The sequence below is a fragment of the Hypanus sabinus genome, chromosome 28, assembly GCF_030144855.1.
Source record: "Hypanus sabinus isolate sHypSab1 chromosome 28, sHypSab1.hap1, whole genome shotgun sequence".
NCBI lineage: Eukaryota > Metazoa > Chordata > Chondrichthyes > Myliobatiformes > Dasyatidae > Hypanus > Hypanus sabinus.
Window position 1 is genome coordinate 39,305,349 of NC_082733.1, and position 21,183 is coordinate 39,326,531.

Consider the following 21,183-nt stretch of genomic DNA (forward strand, 5'->3'; position numbering starts at 1 on the left):
TCTGCAAATAAGAATCATTTCAGGTTCGATATTGTATACCTTCTCTGATATTAAATGCAACTATTAAACTACTGAACATCTGTGTGAGACAGTATCCCTGAGTCTCTGACTGGGACTTGCAAGACTGACAGTAAATCAAGTAGAAGCTACTGGCACTATGAAAGAAGCTGCAAACGCCACCAAAGATGGAGGATCTCATTGCTGTCCTAAATGCCAGTGATATAATGGGCAAAAGAAGAAGAACCCAAAACTTTATGAATTGTGATTTGTCCAGTTTTTAAACACTGCAGCTGTAAAACAGAATTTGTTATTGAATGATGGAACAAATTCTCCAGACCTTATACAGATCACTGTTCAAAGTATCCTGACTGGATGCATCATAGTCTGGTACAGCAATTCAAATCACAGAAATGTAACTCTGCCCAATACATCATTGTCACAAACTTACCCCCATCTGTAATATCAATAGGAGGCGCTGCCTCAAGAAGGCAATATCTATCATCAAAAATCCCAGCATCCAGACCATGCCATCTTCTCACAGCTACCACTGGGAAGGAGGCACAGAAGCCTTTAGTTCTACAACGCCAGGTTGGAGAAGGACAGATAGTTCTCTTCAACCATTTAGTTCTTGAACCAACCAGTAAAACTCTAATCACCACATACAAGATGCTAGAGGAACTCAGCAGGCCAGGCAGCATCTATGGAAAAGAGTACAGTTGATGTTTCGGTCCAAGACCCTTCATCAGGACTGGAGAAAAAAAGATGAGGAGCCAGAGTCAGATGGGGGGAGGGGAGGAAGAAACACAAGGTGATAGGTGAAACAGGGAGGCGGGGGAACTGGGTGAAGTAAAGAGCTGGAAAGTTGATTGGTGAAAGATTTACAGGGCTGGAGAAGGGGGAATCTGATAGGAGAGGACAGAAGGCCATGGAAGAAAGAAAAGGGGGAGGAACTCCAGAGGGAGGTGATGAGCTGGTAAGGAGATAAGGTGAGAGAGGGAAAAGGGAGAGGGAAAAATAAAGGGGGGGTCATTATTGCAGTTTTGAGAATTTGAGGTTCATGCCATCAGGTTGGAGGCTACCCGTAAGGAATATAATACCCACACTCCAACTTGAGTGTGACCTCATCAATGACATTAGAGGAGACCATGGACTGATATGTTGGAATGGGAAGTGGAATTAAAATGGGTGGTCACTGGGAGATCCTGCTTTTTCTGCTGGATGGAGCATCAAGGTGCTCAACGAAGCGGTCTCCCAATCTACGTCAGGCCTCATCACCCATTCCTAGTTTTACTTATCACCTTGTGTTTCTTCCTCTCCTCCCCCCCTCCTCCCTTATTCTGACTCCTTATCTTTTTCCCTCCAGTCCTGATGAAGGGTCTCGGCCCGAAACATCAACTGTACTCTTTTCCATAGATGCTCCCTGGCTTGCTAAGTTCCTCCAGCATTTTGAGTGTGTTGCTTGGATTTCCAGTATCTGCAGGTTTTCCTTGTTTGTGATTGGGAACCCCTAATCACGACAGCTTAGCAACACTTCACACTAAAATGGACATTGTGTTCTTTTTGTTCTAAATATGTATAATTTAAGTTTAATTTATGGTGGTGGGGGTGCATTTAGCACAGCTACAGTGAGATTGGTGGGGAAGAACAAGCAGCCAAGCAAGTCACAGAAACAGTGATCCCTGTGGAAAATGGAGAAAGGGTGTGAGAGAAAGATAGGCTTGGTGGTGGGATCCCGTTGGAGATGGCAGAAGTTGCAGAGTATGATGTGTTGTTGGCGGTTACAACTTCTGCCATCTCCAATGGGATTGCACCAGGCACATGCCTCACACCCCCTAAACATTTTCAGCAGGGATCACTCTCCACATGACTCCCTTCATATCATATATAGTATGTATATTATATATGCTTTATATCTATTGCTCATTTAATGGAGAGAGATAGCCAAAACCTTACAAGAAAACACATTTACAAATACTGTGTTGGCAGACTGAGAAAGGAGGGAAAAAAACTTGGGAGTGATATGGATGAACAGAAGATAAACATTTGGAACTGTTACTCATTACTGCACCAAAGCTGCTGATTTCATGTCTCTTGTTCCTTCAAGTGTAGTGAAATTCCTGGACATACAATAAACTATAACTATTACTGCCAGATTAATTTCACATCATTTCTTGTTTATATCTCATAAAAATAAATCCAATATCAATAAAAATTAAGCAATGGATATTTAAATGTTTTCTGGATTATATTTAGAAAATCCTTAATTTTCACTGGGTTTTACACTTTGAGGACTTTGGCAGTATCTCTCTACTTAACCATCAGGAAGGACACAAACGATTTGTTGCTCCTTTCGATATGAAACTGTCTTGTTTTTGCTCAGTACTGCTGCTCCACTGCGAAGTGCTATGATAAAGAGCATAAACAGCAAGCCTGCTGTGTTTTAAGACCATTACTGCGCCAGCTCATTGTGCGTCATCAGCTTCCCTTGTTTATTTTCACAAGGAAAGGTATTGGTGGATATTAGAGAAAATATAGTCATTAAAAAATCTGACTGTATTATGCAGCCGTTTACATATAAAAGCCTTTCAACTGCAACATGAATACATTTGCACAACAACAACTAGTGTCTGGCATGAACATATAGTCAAGTGTGTCATTTACATTCAAAGCAAGAAAGTGATTAAAACTGCCCACGTACTGGTGATACTCAACTGCAGAAAGTACTTGATAAGAAAGATAGCAAGAAGAAAATTCAAGTGTTTGTTCTGTACTCCCCATCACATCCTTTGTTATTTGCTCTAATAAGCTAAAATGAGTCAAAGAAACTAAAAATATTACACACCTAGCCTATTACCTTCACAAAACAAAAGCAGCACAGTTGATGCAATGAAATTTTACTCACTACCATATACAAGATAAATTGCTGTGTGGACTGATTGTAACTGTACTCAATTGAGTGAAAAGCTATTTGCGCAGCATAATGGGCATCTGGGAGGGCGATTACATAGAAGTGTTGAGACAAGAACCTCAGTTTTTGGTTAGTCTGGAAGCTGTACTCACTAACAGTATGCAAGCTTTGCCTGCTTGGTAAGCCCTAACTCACTCTTGCCATCCACAACCCTAACATTTATTTTAAAATCCTGTCAATTAATGTTTGGAGCTTGTAGACTGATATCCGGGTACTTGAGGAGAGTGATCGGCTTGAAATTAAAGAGAAACAACAAAGTAATTCAACCCAGTGCAATAAAATTTAAGTGGTTGTAAAAATAAATGGGTTGTTTTTTAATATACAAGTGCAAACTAGAGTAGACAGTCTCCCTTTAAGCCAAGGTTAGTGCAAACAGTGATCAATACCTCAATCTCAATAAACTATTTCAATAATAGTTGATTCAGGTGGAAACAGGAGTTGAAATTTCTGTTCATCGACCTGTGTCACCTTGTCATGTTTGCTGAACACTGATAATACATCATAGCTGTAATGGAAATGACTAAGTGTAAAGTGTACACAGAAAGGCACCCACAGAATCGCTTTCATTCTTCAACATCAAATCAATATGATATGCATGCCTTCAGCCAAAACCATATGATGGATGCTGGGAGGACATTAAAAAACCCTTTACCAACATTTCTCAATGCATTCAGTGGTAATAGGTAGAGGCAGATACTCACTTGTACACTGTCCCTCCATTGCCATGACCGAGGATATCTCGATACTGAATGTCCTGTTCATTCATCTAAAGGAAGGTGAAAAAAAACTAGTAATGTCAGGCAAGCGTATAGAAATGTCAAGGAAAAGTAACTCAAGGCCATAAACAACAAGCATCCAGGTCATTTCAAGTTCAACAGCAAGTGGGGAAAGATCAATACAACATTTGCTGTTCAATTTATAAAAGACAATACCAAGGGACAAAGTGATGGAAAGTTTAATGACAATTTGTTTGCCTGGGTCATTTCATTAATGTTTGATAAAAGATGTCAAAACTGAATGATATAACATGGCTGAGGTGGGTCAGTGTGAGGAACCTAAATAGTTGGGCCGGGGGTTGGGGGAGAAGAGGAAGAAAGCTGACTGGCACCACTTAAACCCTGAGGGCAGTACAAAGGCAAAAAAATGAGAATTCGGTATAAAATCATGCCATTCTGCCTCAAAACTGAAACAATTTAATTTAGCTGAGAGTGGCTTTGGTCTTCATTACAAACAAGTAGGAATGCAGCCATCCTTCAAAGTGTATGTCAGTGCTGTCAAAGTCTGTAGCATTCAATGCCAGTCACATAGAAACTAGAGACAGGTGCTGCTGAAGTGTTAATGTCAAAGACTTCAATTGTCAACTTGGTAAGAGAGTTAAGAAATAACTTCTATGGCATTTTTTCATATAGCTTAAAAAAAGCATTCAGAAATAAAAGTTTAGTTTTCCCCCTTTCTGTTTTATTCCCACACCTTCACTCTTCTTCATAATATCACATAAAACACATCTAGTAAAAAAGTAGCAAAGCCAGCTTCTGTCTCATTTTAAGCACTTAAAGCATTTTTAACTAATCAACTAAATAGATAATTTCCGCAAAATCCTAGGAAAGCCAGCAATTCTATGACAAAGTTCTGGCATTGACCCTGTTAGTGGAGATACCACCGTAAATGCTGAAGACTCAAGCTTACTGGTCTCGCTGACTCAGAAGCCTGCTGCAAATAGCCAGTAAATTACAATGGAGAATGGATACCACAGATCTATTGTAGAAACAACAAGTTTATTCAGTTCAATGGAGAAGAAATATCAAGGAGAATGATATATATATATAAAACAGTTAATTCATTTTTAAATGAAATATTTAGTTAATTGCTTTAATTACTTTTATGTGTTTTTTCACTTAAAAGTATTAATCACATTTAAAATTTATAGTCTGTTAGGTGATTATTAATATTAAAATCTTTCAAAATGTCAAGATTGTCTGTCAGTTTTTTTTTGCATCCATTTCTGTCTGGTCCACTCATACAATGGCATTAGTTACACTCAGCTCTGCCCCTGTTCAACACCTTGGCATTTAGCACTGTACATTAATATGACATCGAGGGATCCAGAAGCTGCAAGTTCACACTTTTTCTCTTGTGTTTGTAGTGAGTGCAGACCACTTGCTACTGACAGACAGTTCTGGCCTAACATTTGCAATTCAGGTTGAATAGTTGATCATTACTCATAGTTACTTGAATGGCAAACCTCTGGATATTTGAGATTAATACACCACAAAAGAATGATATATTTTTTTCTTCTTTATATGGCTTTCTAAATATAAACATCTATGAATTCAAATTTATCTAATTCTCTGCTACCCATTTCCTACACTTCTACAAACCCAATCATTAGCCATGATTTGTGCTGAAAATGCTTCTCTAAATTCTTTAATCTCATTGCCCTGACTCCTGCCACTCTTCCCTTTTCCTTTTCATGTTTGAAGACAGTACTTAAAACCCACCTCTAAAACCAAGCATCCACTCACACATCCCCAGACTTATCTACCTTCATTCGCTTACTTGAGCATCCAAAAGGAATTGGAACTTTTCTGCCTTTATCAGAGGCTTTGAATATTAGAAACTGCAATCTTGTTGCTGTTTTTCTTTCAAATTCCTACCATGTTTCTGGTATTATCTGTGAGTGTTCCTTAATTTGATATTGTTTCTGACTATGTGATGTGATGGCAGTTATCAGTTCTGCTCAACTCACACTCACCATCTAGCTTTATTAGCCTCACTTGTCAAATATACAGTGAAATGAGTTGTTTGCAAGAATCACCAACACAATCCGAGAATATGCCGGCGACAGCCTTCAAGTGTTACAACGCTCCGGTGCCAACGCAGCATGCCCACAACTTACTAACTCTAACCCGATTGTCTCTAGAATGTGGGAAGAAACAGAAGCACCAAATAAACCATACAGTCATGGAGAGAACATAGAACTCCTAACAGACAGCAGCAGAATTAAACTTGAGTCATTGGCGCTGTAATAGCATTATGCCAACTGCTAGGCTGTCGTGCACAGAACATAGAACATAGAAAATTACAGCATAGGAACAGGCCATTCAGCCCACAATGTATCTTTCCATTTTTTTCCCCCAATGGTAGCCCAGTATCTCAGACAGGTGTAAAATATTGAACACTCTAAGAGTTTGGTAAAAATACTTAATTTTTCATACAGTATTAATTTCAAACGTAAAAAGTGCCAGCTCTGCAACAGCAGAATGCACCTTCCCACAGACCTGGACTTTGTGTACTGTTTTAACTATAGGATGGAAGAGTTCTGAGCTTCTTGTATTTCAACAATGATGGCAGCAATTTGAGGCATTTAATTTAATAATCATACAAAAAGCATTTTTGGACAAAAAAATCCCACTTTGGGTTAAATGTGATTTTTCCCACAAACTGGGAGCAATTCATTGAGTAAATATAGTGACCACTCACTCAATAAAAATCATACTAATTAACCACAAAAAAAATCTCCAGTTACCAAAACACAACGTAGCTGAGCCAAAATAAAAATAAGTTTCTACATGCAGTAATTAAACAATATATTGTAAGAAACCTGAAGAAATTATACCATGTATTTATCACAACACTTTTTAACTAAAATTGAATCTCAAGACAATCCTAGCAAATTGTTCAAGCTCCGGAGTCTCATTTTCAAAGCATTATATGCCACCTAGCAATTACCTACCCTACTACAGTATTGGCTTTCTCTTTTAACCTAAACCAACAAGAGGTGAAGTAAATTGCATTTTATAGTTGGGGGGGGGGGGGTGAGCGAAATGCCTAATATTGTAAGATTGACAAATTATAACAAGATTTTTAAAGCCCTATTTAATATCAAAATATATTTGCCACAATTGATTTATTAAACAACTATTTAATATTATGAAATTTATCAACAGTTAGTTGTAAGTCAATCTAATGTATGTAAAATTCTTTGTATTTAATATCAATATGCTTATTTTTTTAATTAAAAAAAAACTTGTTAAAACAATCCCTACAGTTTTTTCATCATTATAGTAACAATTTCAAGAATATTGTGAGCAGCGGAGGAGGTCTAACAAATAATATTTTGTACTGCACCAAGTAATTCAAAAACATATGGGCAAATGCTTCTTATGAACTACTGACACTTTATCAATACTGGAATCAATGGTTGGCATTACCAGTGAGTGACAGATATGAAATAAATATTTATATCACATAACCTGTGTCAATGAAACGCGGCAAAAAGCTATTTTCAACCTGTCAATAGCTGATTTTCCCAATGACAAGCAGGAGAATCATAATTTTAACTTTTTTTAACATCTAATATGAAGTCAATATTGAACTGTCACTGGTAATTTTGTTAAACTACCAGATAGCACATTTTTAATGCTTGGTTATATTATGTCCTGAATTGTACTGAATTGATTCTGTGGCAAACAAACAAGATTGGAGCACTGCCACTACTATCAAATGTCAAGGGGACATCCCTCCATTAGGCTACTCTGTTACAGGTGATATCAAGGGACAGGCGTAAAGAGCAAGCTGGTAATTGTCTGCTTGACACATTCAACTTGAACAACTTGATTCATGAAATGCCAGAAAGGCTTAGCCCATTCCCTTCACAGAGAATGAATACGCATCCAAGATGATTAACTTTTTATCCTAAAAAGTGCGAGGGGAATGTGAACAGCAGTTAGGAAATCAATAAGCATCTTTCATTTGCAGTGACACAGATGTCTCAGTCAATACAACTTAATAAGCAAGCGTGATCACAATGGACAGATGCCCTCCTTCCTCAAAGGTCTCTTAAAATGCTTCATCTTTGCACACTACCTTAAAAGCGCCATTAGAATCTATTTACTGTGACCAATTTAAATGCACAAGTCAACAGTAAGTTACATGTAAACAATTATTAAAAACGTAACAGACCTTTTCAAAGCACCTGTTAAAATACTTTAAAACAACTGAAAGGTCCATTAGTTCAGGAATGCAATGCTGGAGCTGACCACTTATGGTAGCCACCATTTGTCTTGGACATTCTGGCTATACTCTCAGCAAATAGTAATGTATTCAATACAAAGTCACACTAAATTTCTGGTTTGCTGCTTCTACACTCACATATTTTTAAAAATCCCACTTTTACAATGTACAACTGGCCCTTTGACTGGTCTGCAATTATAATTTCTAGAAAACTCATCTCCAAATGTGGGATTCAACACCTAAACCACAAACAGTAAGGACAGGCGACAACACCTCTGTCACACCGGTGTGCTTTTCACTGTACCTTGGTACATGTGACAGTAATAAAAAAATTAAATTATTTGATCTAAATCTATCTTACATGAAAGTAAGTGATCTGATCATCAGTAATATCCAAACCAAAATGAACTATACAGAGTACTTTGAATACTGGGAGCAACAGGCTTTACTTGGCAATATATTTCACTTACAATGTCATACCCATAGTTCCCTTAAATATTTAATTTAACTCGACCTATTCACATGAGTAAATGGCTAGTTGATAGAATAAAGACAAAGTCAATTTGTTTATTTTATTTGTTTTATTTCACCAGCAGGCCCTACCAGCCCAATGAGCCCAAACCACCTAATTACACCCATGTGACTAATTAACCTACGTCTTGGTATTGTACTGGAGCACCTGAAAGAAACCTACAAAGTGATAGGGAGAACAGACAAATTTTCTTACAGAAAATGGTGGAATTGAAACCAAGTTGCTGGAGTTGTAATAGTGTTACAATACTCTACAAGGTCTCAGAAATAAACTATTATTGGAAGAATCTTCTGAAATTTCTTCCACTTTTAAAAATAGAGCTTAATTATTTAACTAGAAAAATAAGCATGGTATAATATCCAGTATATGGTGGCTCCTGCCTCACAGCTTTAGGGGTCTGGGTTCAATCGTGACCTTGGGTCCTCGTCTGTGTAGAGTGTGACATTAACCATCTGATCATGTGGGCTTCTGCTGAGTGGCTCTTCCCACCAGCCCAAAGCTGGCAGGTTAATCAACTACCCTTTAGTCCTGGTAGGTGGCATAAGAATATATGTGATTGAATAACTTGCAGGGCTAAAGGGAAAGAAGGACAGAAGGAATGAGACTGATGGGATTTCTCCACTGGCCTAAACTAGTACATAAATAAGTCACGAGCATCAAATGTTAACTGTAAATACTTTTAGAAATCAGAACTCAAGGTCACTGGTAATTGACGAGGCAATGGAAAATGCCTCTTACAGGTGTAGTATGTACACCTCTGCATTTAAATGTGCATTCATGTTCAACACAAAACCTAAAAGAAGAAAAAGCTGATAGAAGAATAACCCAGGTTTTTGTTGACAACCCTTTTTTTTCCTCAGTGAAAGAAACTGGCTTCACTTCCTCTCTTCCCAATAACCCTTTGATTATTTAAAATTATTGGAATGTTTTTATTGCGTCTTTTGCAAGGAAGTCTTATACAAAATAATTATTCAGAATTTCTCAGATTTCTCTAGCTGCTGTAATTTTCATTTGAGTATAAAAGCTCTTACTATCTGTTGTTTTACATTATTTGCTAACTTGTTCTTAATATCCTCTTTACAACTTTTTTAAGTTCATGGGAGCTAATCATGCAATACTGCTGTAAAAAGCACAGAACCTTCCTTTGTATGGTACAGACCTCGTATGTTGACAATGTAGAGCAATCATATTAGTAAATTCAAGTTGAATAGATCTATATATCTTGTATCAATAACTACAGTGGCATGCAGAAGTTTGGGCACCCTTGGTCAAAATTTCTGTTACTGTGAATAGTTAAGTGAGTAGAAGGTGAACTGATCTCCAAAAGTGATAAAGTTAAAGAAGAAACATTCTTTTCAACATTTTAAGCGAGATTAGTGTATTATTTTCGGCTTGTACAATTTTAGAGTGAAAAAAAGAAAGGAGCACCATGCAAAAGTTTGGGCACCCCAAGAGATTTGAGCTCTCAGGTAACTTTCACCAAGGTCTCAGACCTTAATAAGCTTGTTAGGGCTATGGCTTGTTCACAGTCATCATTAGGAAAGGCCAGGTGATGCGAATTTCAGAGCTTTATAAATACCCTGACTCCTCAAACTTTGTCCCAACAATCACCAGCCATGGGCTCCTCTAAGCAGCTGCCTAGCAATCTGAAAATTAAATAAATGATGCCCACAAAGCAGGAGAAGGCTAAAAGAAGATAGCAATGTGTTTTCAGGTAGCCGTTTCCTCAGTTTGTAATGTAATTAAGAAATGGCAGTTAACAGGAATGGAAGAGGTCAAGTTGAGGTCTGGAAGACCAAGAAAACTTTCCAAGAGAACTGCTCATAGGATTTCTAGAAAGGCAAATCAAAACCCCCATTTGACTGCAAAAGACCTTCAGGAAGATTTAGCAGACTCTGAAGTGGTGGTGCACTGTTCTACTGTGCAGTGACACCTGCACAATTATAAACTTCATGGAAGACACATCAGAAGAAAACCTTTCCTGCGTCCTCACCACAAAATTCAGTGTCAGAAGTTTGCAAAGGAACAGATAAACAAGCCTGATGCAGTTTGGAAACAAATCTTGTGGACTGATGAAGTTAAAACAGAACTTTTTGGCCACAATGAGCAAAGGTATGTTTGGAGAAAAAAGGGTGCAGAATTTCATGAAAAGAACACCTCTCCAACTGTTAAGCAGGGGGGTGGATCAATCATGCTTTGGGATTGTGTTGCAGCCAGTGGCATGGGAAGCATTTCACTGATAGAGGGAAGAATGAATTCAATTAAATACCAGCAAATTCTGGAAGCATCATACAGCCTGTAAAAAAGCTGAAGATAAAAAGAAGATGGCTTCTACAACAGGATAATGATCCTAAACACACCTCAAAATCCACAATGGACTACCTCACGAGGCGCAAGCTGAAGGTTTTGCCATGGCCCTCACAGTCCCACAACCTAAACATCATCGAAAATCTGTGGATAGACCTCAAAAGAGCAGAGCATGCAAGACGGCCCAAGAATTTCACAGAACTAAAAGACTCTTAGCTGGCTACAAGTACTGACCATGCAGGGTGCCTGAACTTTTGCTCCAGGCACTTTTCCTTTTTTGCTATTTTGAAACTGTAAAAAATGGAAATTAAAAAAAGTAATCTTGCTTAAAATATTAAAGAATGTGTCATCTTTAACTTTATGCCTTTTGGAAATCAGGTAATCTTTTACTGGCTTAGCTATTCACAGTAACAGTAATTTTGACGGGGGTGCCCAAACTTCTGCATGCCACTGTATATTCAAGTGAATGTACAAAGTAACAATGAGAGCAGGGAGGGAGAGGAAAAGGAAGAGAGAGAGAGAGAGGGAGGGAGAGAGATTGATTGATTATGTAGAGCTGACACCTGATTTCACTTAGGTACAAAAGCCCTGATTTGCCCAAACCTTAGACAAATGTAATTATCAAAATAGTCTGGAAAAGAATTAGCTGAGCCATGACTATTTGTAGCATTTTGTACTGTAAGCAACATGGGATTAACACCATTAAAGGCAAAAAAAAGTCTTACATTGGCAATTTCATTAAATAAAATATTATCAATATTTTACACCTAACCACATGGCTTAGCTTTAAATATGAATTTAATATTGCTGAATTTCCACCCTGACAAATCAGCGCCAGCTTAATCATGTTAAAAATATGGCTTTGAAATAACAGCATATACATGAAGCTAATGAAGCAGATGATGTATGTTCATTGACCCGTGCCTGGTATTTCTAGGCTATGGAATCTACTCCATACTGTAAACTAGGTAGGTCCAAGTCCAAAGGAACTGGGTGCATTTAGGTGGCACATCTGAAGTGACAGCTGTATAATAACTAATTACAGCATCAGTCTCTATCTCACTATGGTAGATTTACTTTAAACCCATTCTACCGGAAAGTAAATGAGTTAATCCACATATCACATAGAAGACATGGCTCCAGCAAAATTCCGCAAACAAAGGTATCCCAAGTCTGGTAGCTCATTAAGTAATTACCTAACAAACTTTTTCATGCAGCAAAAGGATTTCAAAGGTAGTAAATCAGCCAAAGCTCTGTTGCAGGTTAAGAGAAATATTCCCTCAAAAAAAAAATTCTAAGATTTCCCAGTTCCTTTGATGCTGAACTTAACTTGGTTACGGCCTCCAGTAGACTCAGCTTCGCACGACATGGTAGTGTAGTGGTAAGCACAATGTTTTACAGTACAGCAACATGCGTTCAATTCCCATTGCCATAAGGAATTTGTACGTTCCCACCGTGACCACGTGGGTTTCCTCCAGCTGCTCCGATTTCCTCCCACGGTGCAAAAGATGATTGGTAGGTTAATTAGTGATTGTAAATTGTCCCGAAATCAGGGGTTGCTGGGCGGTGTGATTCAAAATCTGGAAGGGCCTGTTCCATGCTGTATCTCAATAAATAAATAAATAGATAAATCTGATACAATGGGCAGTTGTGTGTCTGTACAGAGTCTACTTGCATACCTTTATCATAAATAAAAGTACTACAAAGCTATAATTGCAACTGGATTAAACATAAAAGAGTAATAAAGAAAGTAACTTGAAGAGATCACCTTTAGCTTTATTTATTTGGAACATGTACAATCAAAACATCAAAACATACAGCAAAATGTGCAATTTGCAGAATGACCAACACAGTCCAAGGATGTGCTAGGGACAGTCTGCAAGTGTCACCACACTTCCAGCACCAAGATTCCATGCCCACAACTTATGAATCCTAATCGATATAAATGTTCAAGTTTGGTTGATTCAGTCCTTGAACTAACTTGCACAACCCAAATCACAATCTCAGTATAGCAACTTTATGACTATTTTGCATTTCAATGAACTTTTATTATGTGGTTCTAATTGTATTTTTTCTTGTACAATTATTATAAAAATGTATGCATAATTTGTTTCTGTTCTGAATGTTGTGTCTCTAATCCTGCACCAGGTAATGCTGTTGCAATACGTTTTCCAATGCATTTGTGCATATATGTGCTTGCGTATATGACGATAAACTTAACTTGATTTGTCTCCTCAATTAATGGATCTGATCATCAGAATCAGTTCTATTATCACTGACATGCGTCAAGAAATTTCTTGATTTGTGTTTAAATCTAACAGCTCAGTTCAATTTGCTTAATGATCACATAATTTTCCTTTTCATAATTTTCTTCTGCTGTTTCTTATTTATGAATCTTTTGGCCACAACCAAGCTACTACATGCTCCACTTCCCATCTATAATAATAATCCAGTTCAAATTTTAGCGTTCCATAGTAACTGAACTACAAATAAAATTGCAGGCATTGGGAAGAATGGCAAATGCCAGAATTATTCAGCATGTCATCCAGAACATATGGAGAAAGTGAATTAATACCTTACAATAATGACCTTCATATTTATAGATGACGATCAACACAGGCATATGTCTAGGATGTTGCTTAGCCTGCTGTTCTACACTCATGACTGTATGAATAAGCATGGCTCAAATGCTATCTATAAATTCACCAATGAGACCATTGTTGGCAGAAGCTTAGATAGCAACAAGGAGGCATACAGGAGTAAGATGCATTGGCTGGATCAGTGGTGTTGCAACAACTCACACTTAATGTTAGCAAGACCAAGGAATTGACTGATTGTGGCTGCATGAAGAGCAGCTTGGGAGAACATACACCAGTCCTCTTTGAGGGGTCAGTGGTAGAAAGGATAAGGAGCTTCAAGTTCCTGGGTGTCAACATCTCAGAAGATTTATCCTGGTCCCAAAACATTGATGAATTTATGAGACAGGCATGTCAGTGGCTTGACTTTGTTAGGAGTTTATAGAGATTCAATATGTTACTAAAGACACTTACAAATTTCTACAGATGTGTGGTGGAGAACATTCTGACTGTTAGCTTCACTGCCTGGTGTGGAAGCTCTGATGTATAGGATTACAAGAAGCTGCAAAGGGTTGTAGACTCAGCCAACTCAATCATGAGGACAACTCTCCCCACCACTGAGTATAAGTTCAAAAGGTGATGCCCCAAAAAGGCAGTACAGGTGGCCCCCGTTTTTCGAACGTTCGCTTTACGACAGCTCACTGTTATGAAAGACCTACATTAGTACCGGTTTTTGCTAGCCAAAGAGGATTTCCGCTTTTACGAAAAAAAGACGTCTGCATTATACATGTGTTTACCTCGAGAAACACTACCATGACCGTGAAGCCTTGTGCGGGCAGTTGCGTGCGCATGCATGTATGTGCGTACGTGCTTAGGTATGTACATGCACATGTGTGTACGCGCCGATTTTTTTCTCCAAGTCGATTTTGGCTCACTGTCTTCCTGATTTTGATAAGTGAAACTACACCATACATACAATATTTCTACTTTATATAGGCTGTATATTTATCATATCATTCCTGCTTTTACTATATGTTAATGTTATTTTAGGTTTTATGTGTTATTTGGTATGATTAAGTAGGTTATTTTTTGGGTCTGGGAATGCTCAAAGATTTCTCCCACATAAATTAATGGTAATTGCTTCTTCGCTTTACGACATTTCGGCTTACAAACGGTTTCATAGGAACACTCTACCTTCGGATAGTGGGGGAAACCTATATACATCATGAAAGACCCTCACCATCCAGGATATGCCCTCTTCTCATTAATACCAGCATGGAGAAGGTACAGGAGCCTGAAGACACACCCGATATTTTAGGAACAGCTTCTTCCCCTCTGCGATCAGAATTCTGAACTGTCCATGAACACTATGTTGTTCTCTTTTTGCACTAATTTTTATATATATATTTCCTATTGTAACTTACAATATTTTTAATGTATTGTACTGAGCTGCTGCCATAAAAAAGCAAATCAGAATCAGAATCAAGAAACAGGTTTATTATCACCGACATGTGACGTGAAATTTGTTAACTTAGCAGAAGCAGTTCAATGCAATACATAATCTAGCAGAGAGAGAGAAAAAACTAATAATAATAAATAAATAATAATAAATAAACAAGTAAATCAATTACTTATATTGAATAGATTTTAAAAATGTGCAAAAACAGAAACACTGTATATTAAAAAAAAAGTCAGGTAGTATCCAAAGCTTCAATGTCCATTTAGGAAATGGATGGCAGCGGGGAAGAAGCTGTTCCTGAATCACTGAGTGTGTACCTTCAGGCTCTGTACCTCCTACCTGATGGTAACAGTGAGAAAAGGGCATGCCCTGGGTGCTGGAGGTCCTTAATAATGGATGCTGCCTTTCTGAGACACCACTCCCTGAAGATGTCCTGGGTACTTTGTAGGCTAGTGCCCAAGATGGAGCTGACTAGAATTACAACCTTCTGCAACTTCTTTCAGTCCCATGCAGTAGCTCCTCCATACCAGACAGTGATGCAGCCTGTCAGAATGCTCTCCACGGTATAACTATAGAAGTTTTTGAGTGTATTTGTTGACATGCCAGATCTCTTCATGTCCCTAATAAAGTATAGCTGCCGTCTTGCCTTCTTTATAACTACATCAATATGTAACGTCTGCTCCGGTTTTCAAGATCCACCATTTTGGAAAAAAGTTTATTATTCTTCTCCTCTAGGCTGGAGCAGAGAGTTTCAAGATATTGAACACGGCATTTTAAATCTTCAGAAGTTGAGTCAATGCGAGATAAATGTTCAGCATGTTCATCCACTCTAGCGTTGATCCATTCCAATTTGACATCCAGCTGGTTGAAAGAAGTTCTAAATTCCTTTAAAATATCTTGTCGATGTTGTTCCAGAGCAGCGAGAATGTAAGCCGGCAAAGCTGTAGAAGTTTCCTTTTTCCCAGTTTTAGTACTTTTGGTAGCCATTATAAGATAGATGTGTTCGCAGGCAGGTAAAAGAGACCTAATAAAATACCTAACTAAGGTTTAAGAAGGGAAACATATAGTGCAAAGATAGGAAGAGTGACGGAGCAAAAGTTCGGAGCAGCTAAACAATCGCCATCTTACCGGAAGTCCGACTACATCAATATGTTGGGACCAGGTTAGATTCTCAGAAATCTTGACACCTAGGAACTTGAAGCTGTTCACTCTCTCCACTTCTGATCCCTCGATGAGGATTGGTATGTGTTTCTTCGTCTTACCCTTCCTGAAGTCCATAATCAGCTCTTTCGTCTTGCTGACATTGAGTGCCAGGTTGTTGCTGCGGCACCATTCCACTAGTTGGCATATCTCACTCCTGTATGCCCTCTCGTCACCACCTGAGACTCTACCAACAATGGCTGTATCGTTAGCAAATTTAAAGGTGGTATTTGAGCTACGCCTAGCCACTCAGTCATGTGTATACAGAGTAGAGCAGTGGACTAAATTCAAACCCATGACATATATCAGTGATAATAAGCCTGATGCAGATTCTTCATAGAGTGCACAGCATTAAACAATAATTTGCAGGTGACTGTATGAGAGTCCTAAATCTATCACCTGGTTCAGATAAAAATAATTGATTGTTCGAACTTTACTTCTGTATATTACTTCAATCCACTTTGTAATCATTGCATTATTCTTTACACCATACAGTGAAAATCATCAAGAAAAAGAAAGGAGAGGAGAGGTTGATGCAAAACAGTCGTGCAGGAGTTGGGCTGTATGGAACACAGAACAGTAAAGCACAGTACAAGACCTACGGCCCATGATGTTGTACCAACTTTTAACCAACTCCAAGATCAATCTAACCCTGCCCTCCCCCAGAGCCATCCATTTTTCTTTCATCCATTGCCTGTTTAAGAGTATTTTAAATGTCCATAATGTATCTGCCTCTATAATCACCCCCAGCAGCACATCCCATGCACCCAACACTGTCTCCATAAAAAAAAAGCTCTGACATCCCCCCTATACTTCCTCCAATCACCTTAAAATTATGCCTCTGGTATTAGCCATTGCCACTCTGGGAGAAAGGCTCCGGCTACCAACTCCACCTATGCCTTGTATTATCTTGTACAGGTGGAGAATGGGAATTTAGCCAAGACAAGAATTGACTTTGGATGATTGTTTTGGAAGTTCATGGGCTGAAAACAAATACAAAGTAATTGCTCATTATTTAATAAGGCATGTTACTTTATATTCAGACAGTATCCAAAATGTAAAATGAATCTGCAGTTTCCAGTATGCTTCATAAGACCACTATTATTCTCAGCAGATTAGAAGGAAATTACACATCAATTAAACATACTGTAATTTTCCAACACTTACCTGCCCATTTGCCAGTATTTTCTTAAGTTCAGCAGATGATGTCTTCAAGCTAAAGCAAAAGCAGTTATGAAAAGATTATTAACGTTGATTATACCTCAGATTTAAATTACAGAACTTCAAGTCATTAACAAGCAAACATTACTCAAAAGGTATTTTTAATCATTGTCCTCCCTTTCTGATAGCCTAAATAGAAATAAACAGATTGTAGTTATAGTGCAACATTCACCTTTTGCTACTATTACACAATTGAACTGAAAAGAACCCTTGAAACGTGATTTTATTTCACAAGGTAAAATGTTTCAACAGGTAATAAAGTATAATTACTGCTTTGTGATACCTTCAAATACTTCAAAATATACCACTGTTAAAATATTAAGAGTAAATATAATAGTTTAGCTTCCAACTTCCAAGTTTTATGTAGCTTAAAAACGCAATAAAAAATTTTACAGTGAGAAGATTTTGATGTAGGCTGTTTAGCTAATTTGATGAGATCAGAGCTACTGGCTGACAGGGATATTATTGCAACACACACAAAATGTTGGTGGAATGCAGCAGGCCAGGCAGCATCTATAGGAAGAAGCACTGTTGACGTTTCGGGCTGAGACCCTTCGTCAGGACTAACTGAAAGAAAAGATAGTAAGAGATTTGAAAGTAGGAGGGGGAGGGAGAAATCCGAAATGATAGGAGAAGACAGGAGGAGGTGGGGTGAAGCTAAGAGCTGGAAAGGTGATTGGCAAAAGGGATACAGAGCTGGAGAAGGTAAAGGATCATGGGACAGGAGGCCTAGGGAGAAAGAAAGGGGGAGGGGAGCACCAGAGGGAGATGGAGAACAGGCAAAGAGTGATGGGCAGAGAGAGGAAAAAGGAGGGGGTGGAATAAATCAGGGATGGGGTAAAAAGGGGAGGAGGGGCATTAACAGAAGTTAGAAAAATCAACGTTCATGCCATCATGTTGGAGGCTATCCAGCTGGTATATAAGGTGTTGTTCCTCCAACCTGAGTGTGGCTTCATCTTGACAGTAGGGGAGGCCATGGATAAATATATCAGAATGGGAATAGGACATGGAATAAAAATGTGTGGCCACTGGGAGAGCCTGCTTTCTCTGGAGGACAGAGCGTAGGTGTTCAGTGAAACGGTCTCCCAGTCTGCGTCAGGTCTCACCAATATATAAAAGGCCACACTGGGAGCACCGGACGCAGTATACCACACCAGCCGACTCACAGGTGAAGTGTCACCTCACCTGGAAGGACTGTCTGGGGCTCTGAATTGTGGTGAGGGAGGAAGTGTACAGGCAGGTGGAGCACTTGTTCCGCTTACAAGGATAAGTGCCAGGAGCGAGATCGGTGGGAAGGGATGGGAAAGACGAATGGACAAGGGAGTCATGTAGGGAGTGATCCCTGCAGAAAACAGAAAGAGGGGAGGGAGAGAAAGATGTGCTTGGTAGTGGGATTCCGTTGGAGGTGGTGGAAGTTACAGAGAATTATACGTTGGACCCGGAGGCTGGTGGGGTGGCAGGTAAGGACAAGGGGAACCTTATCCTAAGTGGGGTGGCGGGCGGATGGGGTGAGAGCAGATGTGTGTGAAATGGGAGAGATGTGTTTGAGAGCAAAGTTGATGGTGGAGGAAGGGAAGCCCCTTTGTTTAAAAAAGGAAGACATCTCCTTCGTCTTGGAATGAAAAGCCTCATCCTGAGAGCAGATGCAGCGGAAACGGAGGAATTGCGAGAAGGGAATGGCATTTTTGCAAGAGACAGGGTGGGAAGAGGAATAGCCCAGGTAGCTGTGAGAGTCAGTAAGCTTATAGTAGATATCAGTAGATAGGCTGTCTCCAGAGATGGAGACAGGAAGATCAAGAAAGGGGAGAGAGGTGTCAGAAATGGACCAGGTAAATTTGAGAGTAGGGTGAAAGGGTATCACTGAATAAGTGGGCCACAGCAACCAAGTTAAGAAAAAAAGGAGGAAGTGCATGTTACAGAGATTGCTATATTTTAATGGGATGCTTTCTGAGTGAGCAGCATGGTAGTGTAGTGCTCAGCATAACGTTTCACAGCATCAGCTATAAGATTGGATTTCAATACCGCCACTATCTATAAGGAGTTTACACACTGTCCCATCCAGGTGCTCCAGTTTCCTCCCACATTCCAAAGACGTAAGAATTAGGGTTAGCAAGTTGTGGGCATGTTATGTTGGCACCAGAAGCAAGGCAACACTTGAAAGCTGACTCTTGTGCATCCTGGGGCCATGTTGGTTGTTGTCGCAAATGACACATTTCACTGTATGTTTTGATATTTCAATGCATAGGTGGCAAATAAAGCTAATGAATCTAATCTCTTCAAGATCAGTGATGAGCGTCTACTGCCTGTTGCTGCTAATGGCTTTAAATAAATAGCTTCCAATGAGACTCAATTCATGGGTAAGTATGGAAGTTGTCATGCTAACAGATCAAGCCGAAGGTGGGAACTTAAAAATTGGGAAGGTTAGTACCATCATTCGGCAGATTTCTAACTTCCCTCCTGGCACAGCAGAAGCTTAAAATTCAGCTTGTGTTCCTGGTATCTCATAAGCCCTGCCACAACCTGGACATGCCAGGTGTAGACAATACCAGGCATGACAATCAGCTCGTCCTTAGCAAAATGTCCTGACAACTACCACAGAGGCTTAAACAACAAACTCCTCAAAGTGGACAAGATGACATTTGGCAACACATACCCATGAAATTATGTTCCTGCTTAAAGAGAGAAGAAAACAGCAAAACCAAATAGAAAGGAAAATACTATTATCAAATTATAATGCAAATTTATTAAATAATTTGCACCTTCATAATTTGAGTTTGAAACTAATCTAAATATTAATATCAATACCATCAACACAATTTGAAATTGAGAAAACAGAATAGCAAATTTTAGATTTTTTATGAGTAATAGTTATGAGATGACAGAAGCAATGATAAATATTAATTCCAATATCATTTGCTTTTTATAATTGTATTCCTCTCATTTTTCTCAAGAATTCCCAGCAGAAACACATCTCAAATTATACTGTATAACAGTTTTGAATCTAGCGTCACTAGTTATCATGCAGCGAACATATCTCATAAGCCATTTTTGATTACGCTCTTGACTCTTACCTATTGTTCGAAAGGCCTTCTGTGACTGCTGGGCAGCTATTATTAGAGGACCCTGCCCGTGTATTTACCTGCAGGCAGATAAGGAGCTTTTATCAGTCATTCATGGGCTGAGGACAGCAGTCTAATTAACCTGTAATTTACCATAGATTTCTCATTTCCATCCGAAGGTTAATTGGCTTGTTGCTAGGTATGCGGATGGTTGCGTGATCTCTATTCACAAATGACGTTAGTATACTAAATCACTTTACAGAAATAAGAAAGATCAATACTTTATGCTGCAATTCAATGATTAATACCTTTGTACAAACCTTACTTAAAAATGCATCTGTGTGCTATATATAGGCACATTTACTCTCAAGTTTTGCAAAACACTAATAGTACTTATAGATCTAACCTCTTATTCTAATGCTAATCACCAGCTTTATATGGATACATTAGTGATATGGCTCTGGAGGCAATGGCAACTTCTGTCAATGATCGTGACCACAATTAAGCTTTTCCACCTGTACCTATGCCAGCAGGTAGTATAGTAGCATCAGCACCTAACTGTGAAACAAATGGTCCCAAGTTTGAATCCAACCAGCTGGCTCCTTGCACACTTCCCATCTGTGCTGGGTTGGATATCAAGCTTCCAGCTCAGCCTCATAAAAAATATAGACATATGCTATGGAAACGGCAAAAACAAATGTACCTAAGAAGAAATGATATTCATTTTCAAAGACTAAATGGTGAATGTTACAATTTCCACCAATACATAAGAGATAGTGGGATAAAGCCATTAAGCTCTTTGTTCCACTCTACTGGTCTTTACCTCAGCGCAACTGTCCTACACATCA

At 38.8% G+C, this 21,183-nt stretch overlaps 1 protein-coding gene across 2 annotated transcripts in view; it reads right to left on the reverse strand.

Moving 5' to 3' along the window:
* The window catches only part of map2k5 (mitogen-activated protein kinase kinase 5), a 318,051-nt gene that overhangs the window by 197,972 nt on the left and 98,896 nt on the right, over positions 1-21,183 (reverse strand). For both annotated transcript variants that reach the window (XM_059953007.1, XM_059953006.1), the window contains exons 6-8: positions 20,348-20,415; positions 17,223-17,271; positions 3,670-3,734 (exon numbers count right to left, since the gene is read on the reverse strand). In XM_059953007.1, coding sequence (XP_059808990.1) covers positions 3,670-3,734; positions 17,223-17,271; positions 20,348-20,415 — 182 coding nt within the window. The remainder of the gene's footprint in view (positions 1-3,669; positions 3,735-17,222; positions 17,272-20,347; positions 20,416-21,183) is intronic.